This window comes from Bos grunniens, chromosome 14, assembly GCF_055505025.1.
Source record: "Bos grunniens cultivar Pamir isolate PY7600 chromosome 14, Bosgru_T2T1.0, whole genome shotgun sequence".
Taxonomy (NCBI): Eukaryota; Metazoa; Chordata; class Mammalia; order Artiodactyla; family Bovidae; genus Bos; species Bos grunniens.
In genome coordinates, this window is record NC_141178.1 from 12724133 (window position 1) to 12737372 (window position 13240).

The following is a 13240-nucleotide window of genomic DNA, read 5'->3' on the forward strand; positions in this document are numbered from 1 at the left end:
AGTGGTAAAGAATCCGCCTACCAATGCAGGAGACATGGGTTTGATCCCTGATCTGGGAAGATCCCACATGCCGCCGAGCAACTAAGCCCTTGCACTGTAGCTACTGAGTTTGTGCTCAGGGCCAGGAGCTGAAACTACTGAGCCCATGTGTCCTGGAGCCCATGCTCCACAACAGGGAAGTGCTACCGCAGTGGAAGGCCCGTGCACCACCACTAGAGAGCAGCCCCTGCACACCACAGCTAGAGAAAGCCCACGCAGCAATGAAAGCCCAGCATAGCCAAAACCAAAACAACCTTCCTTAGTGGTTTTCAAGTATAGCTTGCCAGCTTTATGAGTCGGGTATGTTTCTTCTTAAAAGTACGGGGATGGGGGGCTTTCCTGGTGGCTCAGTGGTAAGAACCCACCTACTAATGCCAGAGTCCGGGGTTTGATCTTTGGGTCAGGAAGATCCTTTGGAGAAGGAAATGGGAACCCATTACAGTATCCTTGCCTGGGAAATCCCATGGACAGAGGAGCCCGGTGGGCCATGTAGTCCTTGGCATTGCAAAAGAATTGGATAGTTGGACACAACTTAGCAACAAAACAACAATTATTTAAAATAGAGACCTTCTAAAAGGATTGCTTTCTAGGCTATCTGATGTATAAATAGATCAGCCCCAAACTTAAGAACAACAGACATTCTGTCTCACCATTTCTGAGGGTCAGGAATCCAGAGCGGCTTATCTGGGTGGTTCTGGCTCAGGGTTCCATGTGAGATTGAGTCAGTAATTGGTTGGGGCTGTAGTAATCTGAAGGTTTGACCGGCCTGGACCATTTTTACTTTTCACTCATGTGGCTTTTGCAGGAAGCCTCAGTCCCTCACTGGGTGTTGTCTTGGAAGGCCTTAGTTTCTCATCATGTAGACCTCTGCAGAGGGCTGCTCACAACTTGGTTTAAGGTGAATGATGCAAGAAAGAGTGGGGTGAATGTGTCATAGTGGAAGCCAGGTGTCTTTTATAACCTAACCTCAGAAATGATAGAACATCATTCTGCCATATTCTGTTGGTCATATAGATTGACCATGGCACAATGTGGAAAGTGGCTACATGGGTTATTAATATCGGGTTGCTGTTCAGCCGCTAAGTTGTGTCTGACTATCGTGACACCATGGACTGTAGCCTGCCAGGCTCCTCTGTCCATAGGATTTCCCAGGCAAGAATAGTGAAGGAGGTTGCCATTTCCTTCTCCAGGGGATCTTCCCGACCTAGGAGGCAGGGGCTATTGTGAACCATGTTGGAGACTGGCTTTAATACTCATTTCATTTAATCCCTAGATCTTTCTTCATCACAAGTTCAAAGAGAAAGACCAGGCAACTTTTCCATGTAAAAATAACAGCAATTAAAAAATAAATAAGACTCCCTGTCAAAATATTTTAAAGATCTTAGTGAGAATTGTAACAAAATTACCTTATTATAATTTGGTTGCCTTATTTAATGACACAATAAATATATCCTGGGTAGCTGGAGCAGGACTTAGGTAGAAAAATTAATCTGATATATCTCTGTTAAAATGTATCTTTTAGCAATTTAGAAATTCTTAGCAAGTAGTTTTTCTATATGTTTGTTTTCCATTGTTTATTTTTTGGTATATATTTTTTTTCTGTTTTTTTGGCCACATGTTGCGTGGCTTTGGGATCTTAGTTCCCTGACCAGAGATTGAACCTACCTCCCCTGCAGTGGAAGCAGAGTCTTAACCACTGGACCACCAGGGAAGTCCCATGTTGGTATATATTTTATATGGCAAAATATATTTTAATGCCAAGAAAGAATATGCTATCTTTTTTATTCATCAGCTTTGGTTTATATATGATTGCCTGGAAAAGTATAAAAAGACACGAGTTATTCCATTTTGAGTATTAGTTGTGTTCTTAATGACATTTTGTGTTCCTTAATATTAGAATTAGAAGGCAGGATAGTAAAATAGCTCCTGTTTGTTCAAATTGAAGGATGTAGGCATACTAGAAAATTCAAGAAAATTTCAAGAAGTAGCACTGTGTATACAGTAGTGGGAAGAAGTAAAATGATTCCCTCTGAATAGTCTTATCACCAAAATGGGGTAATCTGAGTCCAGTCTTCATGTATAAGGAATACAGAAATTGCTCTTGGTCCTCACTGACCTTCTCATCTCAAATATATACCAGAAAATCACTTTCAGTGGACCCAACTTTGTATTTGAAGAGCAAAAAAATTATATCTGATTAAAAGTCTATACTAAGTTTAATCTTTGGCCAAAAAAAGATTACTAAACACATTGGTGATTAATAAAAGGTAAAGTGCAAGGAATGCACATGTTGCAGAGTTGACAGAAAACAGTGGTAACACGTGGTGCTGGATCTATAATAATCTTACTGGAATACTCCAGGTACTTGTGGAATTATAAGGTTTTCAATTTTAGATTCCGGTTTTTCTGAGGAATTTCATTTTATCCAAAAAAGTAATTTTAAAAATAAGGGAAGATTTCACTGCCTCAGTAGTAGTATTTGTAATAAAATGAAAGATTAGAAAACAACCTAAATATAATGGAACTAATAGGTAAACTATAATATGTTGATGCAAGAGAACATATAGCTATTTGAAATGATACTGATATTGCATAGGTATTTTTCAGCTTTCACACATGATACATAGACATGCCAGGCTGTTTTTCACATCTAATCTAAATCAGTGTTTGTGAGCTTCCCTTTTGGCTCAGTGGTAAAGAATCCACCTGCCAGTGCAGGAGACATGGGTTCCATCCCTGTCCAGGAAAAGCCGGTGGGCCACAGCTGTTGAGCCTGTGCTCCAGAGCCTGGAACCACAGCTGGTGAGCCCACCTGCTGCAACTGCCGGAGCCTGTTCATCCTAGAGTCTTTGCTATCTAACAAGAAGTCCACACACCACACCTGGACAGTGGCCCCCACAACTAGAGAAAAGCCCATGGCAGGCAAAGACCCAGCACAGTGAAAAGCAAATAAAAAAGTCAGTGTTTCTCAAGCTTCACATATGTATATTTAAAACTTTATAATCATGGATTTCATGTGTTGACTTAAATAATCTGAATGATGCGTGAATGTGTGCTCAGTCACTTCAGTTGTTTCCGACTTGGTGACCCCATAGACTGCAGCCCGCCAGGCTCCTCTGTCTGTAGGATTCTCCAGGCAAGAATGCTGGAGTGGGTTGCCATGCCCTCCTCTAGGGGATCTTCTCGACCCAGGGATTGAACCCATGTCTCCTGCATTGGCAGCTGGGTTCTTTACCACTAGCACCACCGGGAAACCCAATTTGAATGATGATGTTACTTAAATATAAAACATAAAACTATGTTTCCAACTCCTTGTGATGAAAACATTTATGATAGTATTGAAACCAATTTACTAATGAAGTAACAAACTAGTAAAATATTAACTAGAAACATTAATGTGAAAAATGATATTTTGCTAAAGCCAAATTTCTACTCAGCATGTATATAGTACCGGAGCTTCCCTGGTGGCTCAATGGTGAAGAATCCACCTGCTAATGTAGGAGATTATGTGGGTCAGGAAGATCATCTGGAGACAGAAATGACAGTTCACGCCAGTATTCTTGCCTGGGAAATCCCATGGACAGAGTAGCCTAGCAGTCTACGGTCCATGGGGTTACAAAGAATCAGACACGACTGAATAACATATACCAGTTCACTAGGTTCTTTTGAGTATGGCAAACCTACATGACTGAGTACTGTGAGATGACTCAGATCTCATGTTGCTCTGTTATCCATTATGAAATTTTTTTTTTTTTTACCATAGTGATCTGTACATTTTGTTTTTACTTGGCAATACATCACTTACTATTAAGAAAACCATGTCATGTTTTTTTTTTTCTGATTAACCCAAGGCAGTTGAAGTAATACTCTGTAACCAATTGGATTATTAACACAAACATGAAAGTGAGTCCTGATCTTTTGGCAATAATGAGTTACAAAGTGGTCATCCAGTTGATTCAGGTTATGTTTATGCTATGATGTATTTGAAATGAAAACACAAAAACTCAGAGTTGGCTGTCTCTGGGAATATATCCGTAGGCCTGGTTGATGAAAGTAGTTATTATTTGAACTGCTGGTTTGTGCTGCTCTCTGCTCGACACTGCCACTGGGGAGAAAAAGTAAGTCTCACTGGATTTTGTCACATCCCATTGTTATCCTTCTGGTGCTTACAGCCACCAGGGATGGTGGTGTGGGGAAGAACGTTGAGTAACGCAGGCATTCAGGACTGGGGCTGTGAGGAGGCTTGTTCATGTAGAGAATAACTGGCAGAGTTGCTCAGTTTTTGCTGCAGTGACTAAGAAGGTTCCCTCATCCCTTCCCAGATAGTGTTTCTGGTGCACAGTGTTGTAGGTTTCACTGTACTGATCTGTGCGTTGGGTAGGGGTAGTGAATGAGTCTTTGGAATGAGGATTACAGGTTCAGCTTCCCAATTCTGGGCTGGTAGAGTGGTTGGCAAAGTCCTGACTTGAGAATAGACATCCTCTCCTTCCTGTTTGTTGACTACTGACATGGTGAATATCTTGTTTTGTGTTTTAGAAAGCCAACTTTCACAACAAATTTTCAGAAGTAATATTGTATGAGAATAGGTGGTCTTTAGAATACATGATATTCACAAAATGGTATTGAAGCAATCACATCTGAAGAAGAAATACTCCATACATAATAAAATAAATTCCAATTGGGTTAAAGAATTAAAAGTAAACAATGAGACCAATAATCTCTATACAAAACCATTGGTTCCTGTTTTTAAAAACTGTAGTAGGTAAAGTCAAAAACAAGGTAAGTATATAACAATAGGGAGGAACTGGTTAGATTATGATAAACATGTATAGTTATGTACCATGACCATTCAATGTTCTTGAAGTTTATGGGCGTATATATTATAGAAGGATGCTCATATTGTTAAGTAAAAATTGATCATACAGAGTTATAAAAGAGGAACGATCTAATACTGTTGACTAGGTTCTAGAAAATGTATTGTTTTTCAACTTGTATTTCATTTGATCTTCATGTTTTTAATATGTGTGTATATATATATTTTCAATTACATATACATTCATAGAACACAGGTTATTTTCTAATACTTTCTAGCAGTTTTGAGGTATAATTGATATAGAATAAGCTGTACATATTTAAAATGTACCAGTTGATAATTTTAGATGTTTAGACACACTTGTGAAACCATCAACAAAATCAGTATAATGTTATCACCACCCAGAGTTTAGTTGTGCTATCTGGTAATCTCTCCCTTGTTCCTCTTCTTACCCCACCTCTACTGCTGTTCCACTGTCTTCAGGAGACTTATGATTTGCTTTCTGTCACTGTAAATAAGTTTGCAGTTTCTAGAAATTTATATAAATGGAGTCATACGGCGTATATTTTTTGTTTTTTTTCTTCCACTCAGCTGAGTTATTTTGAGATTCACGTATGTTGAGTGTATCAATAGTTCATGCCTTTTTGATGCTAAGTAGTAAGTAGCCTATTGTATGGCTGTGCCACATTAAAAAAAATGTTCCCCAGCCAGGGATTGAACCTGCCCACTCGGCAGTGAAACGACAGAGTCCCACCCACTAGACTGCCAGGGAATTCCCTGTCAGTTCAGTTCAGTCGCTCAGTCGTGTCCGACTCTTTGCGACCCCATGAATCGCAGCATGCCAGGCCTCCCTGTCCATCACCAGCTCCCAGAGTTCACTCAGACTCAACGTCCATCGAGTCAGTGATGCCATCCAGCCATCTCATCCTCTGTCGTCCCCTTCTCCTCCTGCCCCCAATCCCTCCCAGCATCAAAGTCTTTTCTAATGAGTCAACTCTTCGCATGAGGTGGCCAAAGTACTGGAGTTTCAGCTTCAGCATCATTCCCTCCAAAGAAATCCCAGGGCTGATCTCCTTCAGAATGGACTGGTTGGATCTCCTTGCAGTCCAAGGGACTCTCAAGAGTCTTCTCCAACACCACAGTTCAAAAGCATCAATTCTTCGGCGCTCAGCCTTCTTCACAGTCCAACTCTCACATCCATACATGACCACTGGAAAAACCAGAGCCTTGATTAGACGGACCTTTGTTGGCAAAGTAATGTCTCTGCTTTTGAATATGCTATCTAGGTTGGTCAAAACTTTCCTTCCAAGGAGTAAGTGTCTTTTAATTTCATGGCTGCAGTCACCATCTGCAGTGATTTTGGAGCCCAAAATCACAGGCTAAAGTCTGACACTGTTTCCGCTGTTTCCCCATCTATTTCCCATGAAGTGATGGGACCAGATGCCATGATCTTTGTTTTCTGAATGTTGAGGTGTAAGCCAACTTTTTCACTCTCCACTTTCACTTTCATCAAGAGGCTTTTTAGTTCCTCTTCACTTTCTGCCATAAGGGTGGTATCATCTGCATATCTGAGGTTATTGATATTTCTCCCGGCAATCTTGATTCCAGCTTGTGCTTCCTCCAGCCCACCATTTCTCATGATGTACTCTGCATATAAGTTAAATAAGCAGGGTGATAATATACAGCCTTGACGTACTCCTTTTCCTATTTGGAACCAGTCTGTTGGTCCATGTCCAGTTCTTTTTTTTTTATTTTTAAACTTTACAATATTGTATTGGTTCCATGTCCAGTTCTAACTGTTGCTTCCTGACCTGCATACAGATTTCTCAAGAGGCAGGTCAGGTGATCTGGTATTCCCATCTCTTTCAGAATTTTCTAGTTTATTGTGATCCACACAGTCAAAGGCTTTGGCGTAGTCAATAAGCAGAAATAGATGTTTTTCTGGAACTCTCTTGCTTTTTCCATCATCCAGCGGATGTTGGCAATTTGATCTCTGGTTCCTCTGCCTTTTCTAAAACCAGCTTGAACATCAGGAAGTTCACAATTCACTTATTGCTGAAGCCTGGCTTGGAGAATCTTGAGCATTGCTTTACTAGCATGTGGAGATGAGGGCAATTGTGCGGTAGTTTGAGCATTCTTTGGCATTGCCTTTCTTTGGGATTGGAATGAAAACTGACCTTTTCCAGTCCTGTGGCCACTGCTGAGTTTTCCAAATTTGCTGGCATATTGAGTGCAGCACTTTCACAGCATCATCTTTCAGGATTTGAAATAGCTCCACTGGAATTCCATCACCTCCACTAGCTTTGTTCGTAGTCATGCTTTCTAAGGCCCACTTGACTTCACATTCCAGGATGTCTGGCTCTACGTCAGTGATCACACCATCGTGATTATCTGGGTCGTGAAGATCTTTTTTGTACAGTTCTTTTGTGTATTCTTGCCACCTCTTCTTAATATCTTCTGCTTCTGTTAGGTCCATACCATTTCTGTCCTTTATCGAGCCCATCTTTGCATGAAATGTCCCCTTGGTATCTCTAATTTTCTTGAAGAGATCTCTAGTCTTCCCCATTCTATTGTTTTCCTCTATTTCTTTGCATTGATCGCTGAAGAAGGCTTTCTTATCTCTTCTTGCTATTCTTTGGAACTCTGCATTCAGATGTTTATATCTTTCCTTTTCTCCTTTGCTTTTCACTTCTCTTCTTTTCACAGCGATTTGTAAGGCCTCCCCAGACAGCCATTTTGCTTTTTTGCATTTCTTTTCCATGGGGATGGTCTTGATCCCTGTCTCCTGTACAGTGTCACGAACCTCATTCCATAGTTCATCAGGCACTCTATCTATCAGATCTAGGCTCTTAAATCTATTTCTCACTTCCACTGTATAATCATAAGGGATTTGATTAAGGTCATACCTGAATGGTCTAGTGGTTTTCCCTACTTTCTTCAATTTCAGTCTGAATTTGGCAATAAGGAGTTCACGATCTGAGCCACAGTCAGCTCCTGGTCTTGTTTTTGTTACTGTATAGAACTTCTCCATCTTCAGCTGCAAAGAATATAATCAGTCTGATTTCGGTGTTGACCATCTGGTGATGTCCATGTGTAGAGTCTTTTCTTGTGTTGTTGGAAGAGGGTGTTTGATAGGACCAGTGCATTTTCTTGGCAAAACTCTATTAGTCTTTGCCCTGCTTCATTCCATATTCCAAGGCCAAATTTGCCTGTTATTCCAAGTGTTTCTTGACTTCCTACTTTTGTATTCCAGTCCCCTATAATGAAAAGGACATCTTTTTTTGGCTGTTAGTTCTAAAAGGTCTTGTAGGTCTTCATAGAACCGTTCAACTTCAGCTTCTTCGTGTTACTGGTAGGGGCATCGACTTGGATTACTGTGATATTGAATGGTTTGCCTTGGAAATGAACAGAGATCATTCAGTCGTTTTTGAGATTGCATCCAAGTACTGCATTTCTGACTCTTCTTTAGACCATGATGGCTACTCCATTTCTTCTGAGGAATTCCTATCTGCAGTAGTAGATATAATGGTCATCTGAGTTACTAAATTCACCCATTCCAGTCCATTTGAGTTCGCTGATTCCTAGAATGTCGACATTCACTCTTGCCATCTCTTATTTGACCACTTCCAATTTGCCTTGATTAATGGACCTGACATTCCAGGTTCCTATGCAATATTCCTCTTTACAGCACTGGACCTTGCTTCTATCACCAGTCACATCCACAGCTGGGTATTCTTTTTGCTTTGGCTCCATCCCTTCATTCTTTCTGGAGTTATTTCTCCACTGATCTCCAGTAGCATATTGGGCACCTACTGACCTGGGGAGTTCCTCTTTCAGTATCCTATCATTTTGCCTTTTCATACTGTTCATGGGGTTCTCAAGGCAAGAATACTGAAGTGGTTTGCCATTCCCTTCTCCAGTGGACCACATTTTGTCAGATCTCTCCACCGTGATCCGCCCGTCTTGGGTTGCCCCACGGGCATGGCTTAGTTTCATTGAGTTAGACAAGGCTGTGGTCCTAGTATGATTAGATTGACTAGTTTTCTGTGAGTATGGTTTCAGTGTGTCTGCCCTCTGATGCCCTCTTGCAACACCTACCGTCTTACTTGGGTTTTTCTTACCTGGAATTCCCTGTACCACAATTTTAAAAGAAATAATTTTACTTACTTTTTTATGGCTGTGCTGGGTCTTCATTGCTTTGTGCGGCTTTTCTCTATTTGCGTGGAGAGGGGGTTCCTTTTCATTGCGGTGCTTGGGCTTCTCTTTGTGGTGGCTTCTCTAGTTGCAGAGCACGGACTCTAGGCATGTGGGCTTCAGTCCTTGCAGCCCACAGGCTCAGTAGTTGCTTGGGGCCCTGACAGCACTCGGGCTTGGTAGTTGAGGCTCACAGGCTCAGTAGTTGAGGTGCACGGGTTTAGTTGCTCTGCAGCATATGGCATCTTCCCGGACCAGGGATTGAACCCCTGTCCCCTGGATTGGCAGGTGGATTCTTAACCGCTCTGCCACCAGGGAAGTCCCTGTACCGCAGTTTGATTGAACCAAAATAAATGCAAACATGTTTGTCTCCATTAGGAGAATTATGCAGCAATTTTCATGAAGTATTTTAAAGCAGTAGCACCATTGTGTTTGTGTGGGGGGCGGCGGGCGCAGAAATAGCCATTGAATTTATGGAGATCCAAATTTAATTGTTAGGAACGGAGTCCGTTGTGTTAGAGGATATGCATAGGAGACAACACGCAATGAAGATTGATACAGGAGAAACTTAGGAGGCACCTCCGAAAACATTGTGTTTGTGATTCTGGAAATTTTCAGAGCTCTCTAGATCTATCATATACAGGGCTGTTGTAATGTTAATTCTGGAAGGAGTATTAAGTAGATATTAGAAGATATGCATTGTAATCCTAATTGTGTCATCTTCTAGCTAAATGATTTAAGTCACTACTTCTCTGAGCTTCTTATTCCTTTTACATAAGAGTTAGTATAAGAACTGCTAATTCCATAGTGCACACTGTGCTCTAGAGAGATAACCATGTCTAGAGATACCCCTCTAGAGAGGGATAACCATGTCTTTTCTAAGGGAAGGGAAGATGGGGGTTGAACTCCAGTGTACTTGCAACAAGTTGTGTGTTGTAGCATGAGGCTGTATTTGCCCCGAGCAGAGATGCCTTTTTCAAAATCTCACAAAGGCCCATCTATTCATCAAGCAGACACAGCAGCACTGAGTCTCCCTGGGTGGGAGGTCAGGTAGTAGTGAAACAATGAATTTGTTGTAAGATGCCGCATAGGTAATGATGGCTTTGTCCATGCCTACCTCACAGGATATGGAGGACAATGAGATGTGTGTGAAAGTGCCTTGAAAAGTGTAGTGTTACACAAATACAACGTCTTGCTCTTTTGCTGTTCATCTATGGTTTATTTTAGGGTAGATACAACAAGAATTGAACACTCCATTCCTTTAAGAGAAAACTGGGCACTACCGTACTTTGCATGCCAAGTTGCTGCACTGACAGGCTATTTAAAAAGCAACTTAAATTCTTATGGAGAGGTAAGATGCAAATTTATTTGTCACAATTCTGATATATTGCAAATGTGGTATATAATTTTAAAGCTATTCATATGAAAAGTTGTTATATTCAGTGAAATCTAGTTACTACATGATAATCTTGTTATAACTTTTTCTGTAGTCTGACAGTAAATTATATTTAGGAGAAGGGAGATGTTACTTGTTTTAGTGCAGTTACTTGACAAATATGAAGAATATTTTATTATGAAAATGAATGTTTCATTATTTTTCTATTTCTCTCACTTTTGGGACATTCATGGCCTTTAATCATCACGAGTTGAAGAATATTAATGAAGTTAGAAAGTGACCGCAAGTGAGAGCAATGGTAGCAATGCACATTTTGTTTACATTTACATTTTACATTTTGTTTGCCTTTATGTTTTCTGTGACTGAGGTATAGGTAAGCTTCAGGAGACTGTCCTGGGTGGTTTAGATTCTTAACTTTTTTTGTTGTTACTGCTGTAAACCCTTCAGGAATCAGGTGAAGCTTAGATACTCCATCTCAGAATAATGATTTTAAATGCATAAAATAAAATAAATACGATTATAAAAGGCAACCAATTATATTGAACTTGACTTCAATGTAGTAATCTTTTGATTGTCTGCCTGTCTTGGATTAAGAATTCTCAGCCTGAAAAAGGGACTGACTACAGGAACCTGGTTGGCTAGGAAATAGGATTCGCTTAAGGTTCCTTTGTGAAATCTCTGAAAAATATTCTTTCAGGGATGTCAGATGTCCTGAGCATAGCAAACTTTATTTCATTTTCTGTAGTACTAGAATTTCCTTTTTTACCTAAAATAATAACACATTTGAGATTTGTAATTTTTCTTTTGCTGGGCTTGTGTAAAGACCTTTCTAAGGAGGAATATTTTCTATAATAGGAAGTCTTTAATTGAATGTTTTCCTGTTAGATTGTGCAGCCTTCTAGGGAAGAATAGTTCTTCAGTTTTTGTTTAAAAGTGTAACATAGCAAAATGAACTGCCTAAGCTTCTTTATATTTACCATTATTTTGAATTAAAGTGAAAATTTTTTTGCCACAAAAAAAGATGTGTTGGGTTTTTTTTGGCCATGCCTCAAGGCATCTTAGGTTCCCTAGCGGGGATGAAACCCGTGCCTTCTTTAGTGGTAGTGAAGTCCTAACCACTAGACTGCCAGGGAATTCCCTATCAAAGATAAAATGATTTTTAATAAAATCATTCTTCTGGAACTTCGCTGGTGGTACAGTGGTTTAGACTTCACCTTCCAAGTCAGGGTGCATGGTCTGGGAGCTAAGATCCCACGTACTTTGCTGCCAAAAAAATGAAAATACAAAACACAAGCAATATTGTAACAAATTCAATAAAAGACTTTAAAAATAGTCCACATCAGGGTTTCCCTTGTGGTCTAGTGGTTAAGAATCTGCCTGCCAAGCAAGGGACACGGGTTTGATCCTTGGTCCAGAAAGATCCCGCATGCCTTGGAACAACCAGGCCTGTGCACCTGAGAGCCTGAATGCTGCAACAAGAGAAACTACTACAATGAGACGCCCAGACTCCGCAAGGAAGAGCAGCCAGCATTCTCTGAAACCAGAGAAAGCCCACACACAGCCACAAAGACCCAGTACAGCCAAAAAAAGTAAACAAAAATGAAAAAAATCATCAGGAAGTATATTACTAATAATAAACATTTTAAGAAATAGCCCATGTCAGAAAAGTTTCTTTAAAAAAAAAATAAAATTATTTATTTTAAAAGGTGTTTCAGAAGAGGTAGAATAAAGTGTAAATTTATTTTTCCCTTCTATACCATATTCTATATTTTTGTGAATATCGTTGTTTCATTGCCATGTTGTGTATTCTTCCTAGTACTTTAAAAAATTGTTTTAATTAAAAAAGGACTTCCCTGGTGGTCCAGTGGTTAAGAGTCCACCTGCCAAGGCAGAGGATACAGGTTCAATCCCTGGTCCAGGAAGATTCCACACAGTGCGGGGCAGCTAAGCCCGTGCACCACAGCTGCTGAGCCTGTGCTGTAGAGCCCGTGTGCTGTGAGAAGGGAGACCACCACGAAGAGATGCCTGTGCACTGCAGCTCGAGAGCAGCCCCGGCTCACTGCAAACAGAGGAGGCCTGTGCAGAGGCCGCGGGAACCCAGTGCAGCCGAAATGCCCTCATATATATAATAATAATAAAATACATACATTTAAAAAGTAATAAATACATCTACGTTATGCTGCTGCTGCTAAGTCGCTTCAGTCGTGTCCGACTCTGTGCGACCACATAGACGGCAGCCCACCAGGCTCCCCCGTCCCTGGGATTCTCCAGGCAAGAACACTGGAGTGGGTTGCCATTTCCTTCTCCAATGCATGAGAGTGAAAAGTGAAAGTGAAGTCGCTCAGTCGTTTTCGACTGGTAGCGACCCCATGGACTGCAGCCTGGACTGCAGCCTACCAGGCTCCTCCATCCATGGGATTTTCCAGGCAAGAGTACTGGAGTGGGGTGCCATTGCCTTCTCCGCATCTATGTTATACAGATGGTAAAAAAAAAAAAAATATCAGTGTAAGTGGATAGATACACAGTGAAAAGTATATTTCCCTTCAGTTCATTATTGTTTACCAAAGACCTGGTGCTTTTTGTAGGGATATAAGAATAGCTTATACTCCTATTTTTGTTTACATATTTTTCTCCTTTTTTATTTAAGCGCAATTATTTTTCTGTATTTTGAAAGTATTCCATGAGTTTCTCCCTCCTCCTCTCCCATCCTCTTTCATTTTTTTCCTCTCAATATTAACGTAAAGGAAGTAAATTATGTTTAGCAGTTATTTGATTATGTGTAACCACTCATGTGGTAC

General features: G+C 40.5%; 1 protein-coding gene across 18 annotated transcripts in view; it reads left to right on the forward strand.

The window, feature by feature from the left end:
* The window catches only part of DPY19L4 (dpy-19 like 4), a 68334-nt gene that overhangs the window by 17776 nt on the left and 37318 nt on the right, over window positions 1-13240 (forward strand). For 10 of the 18 annotated variants that reach the window (XM_086335943.1, XM_086335948.1, XM_086335941.1 and 7 more), the window contains one exon: window positions 10274-10397. The exons of the other annotated variants lie outside the window; for them this stretch is intronic. In XM_086335943.1, coding sequence (XP_086192069.1) covers window positions 10274-10397 — 124 coding nt within the window. The remainder of the gene's footprint in view (window positions 1-10273; window positions 10398-13240) is intronic. 18 annotated transcript variants of the gene reach the window in all.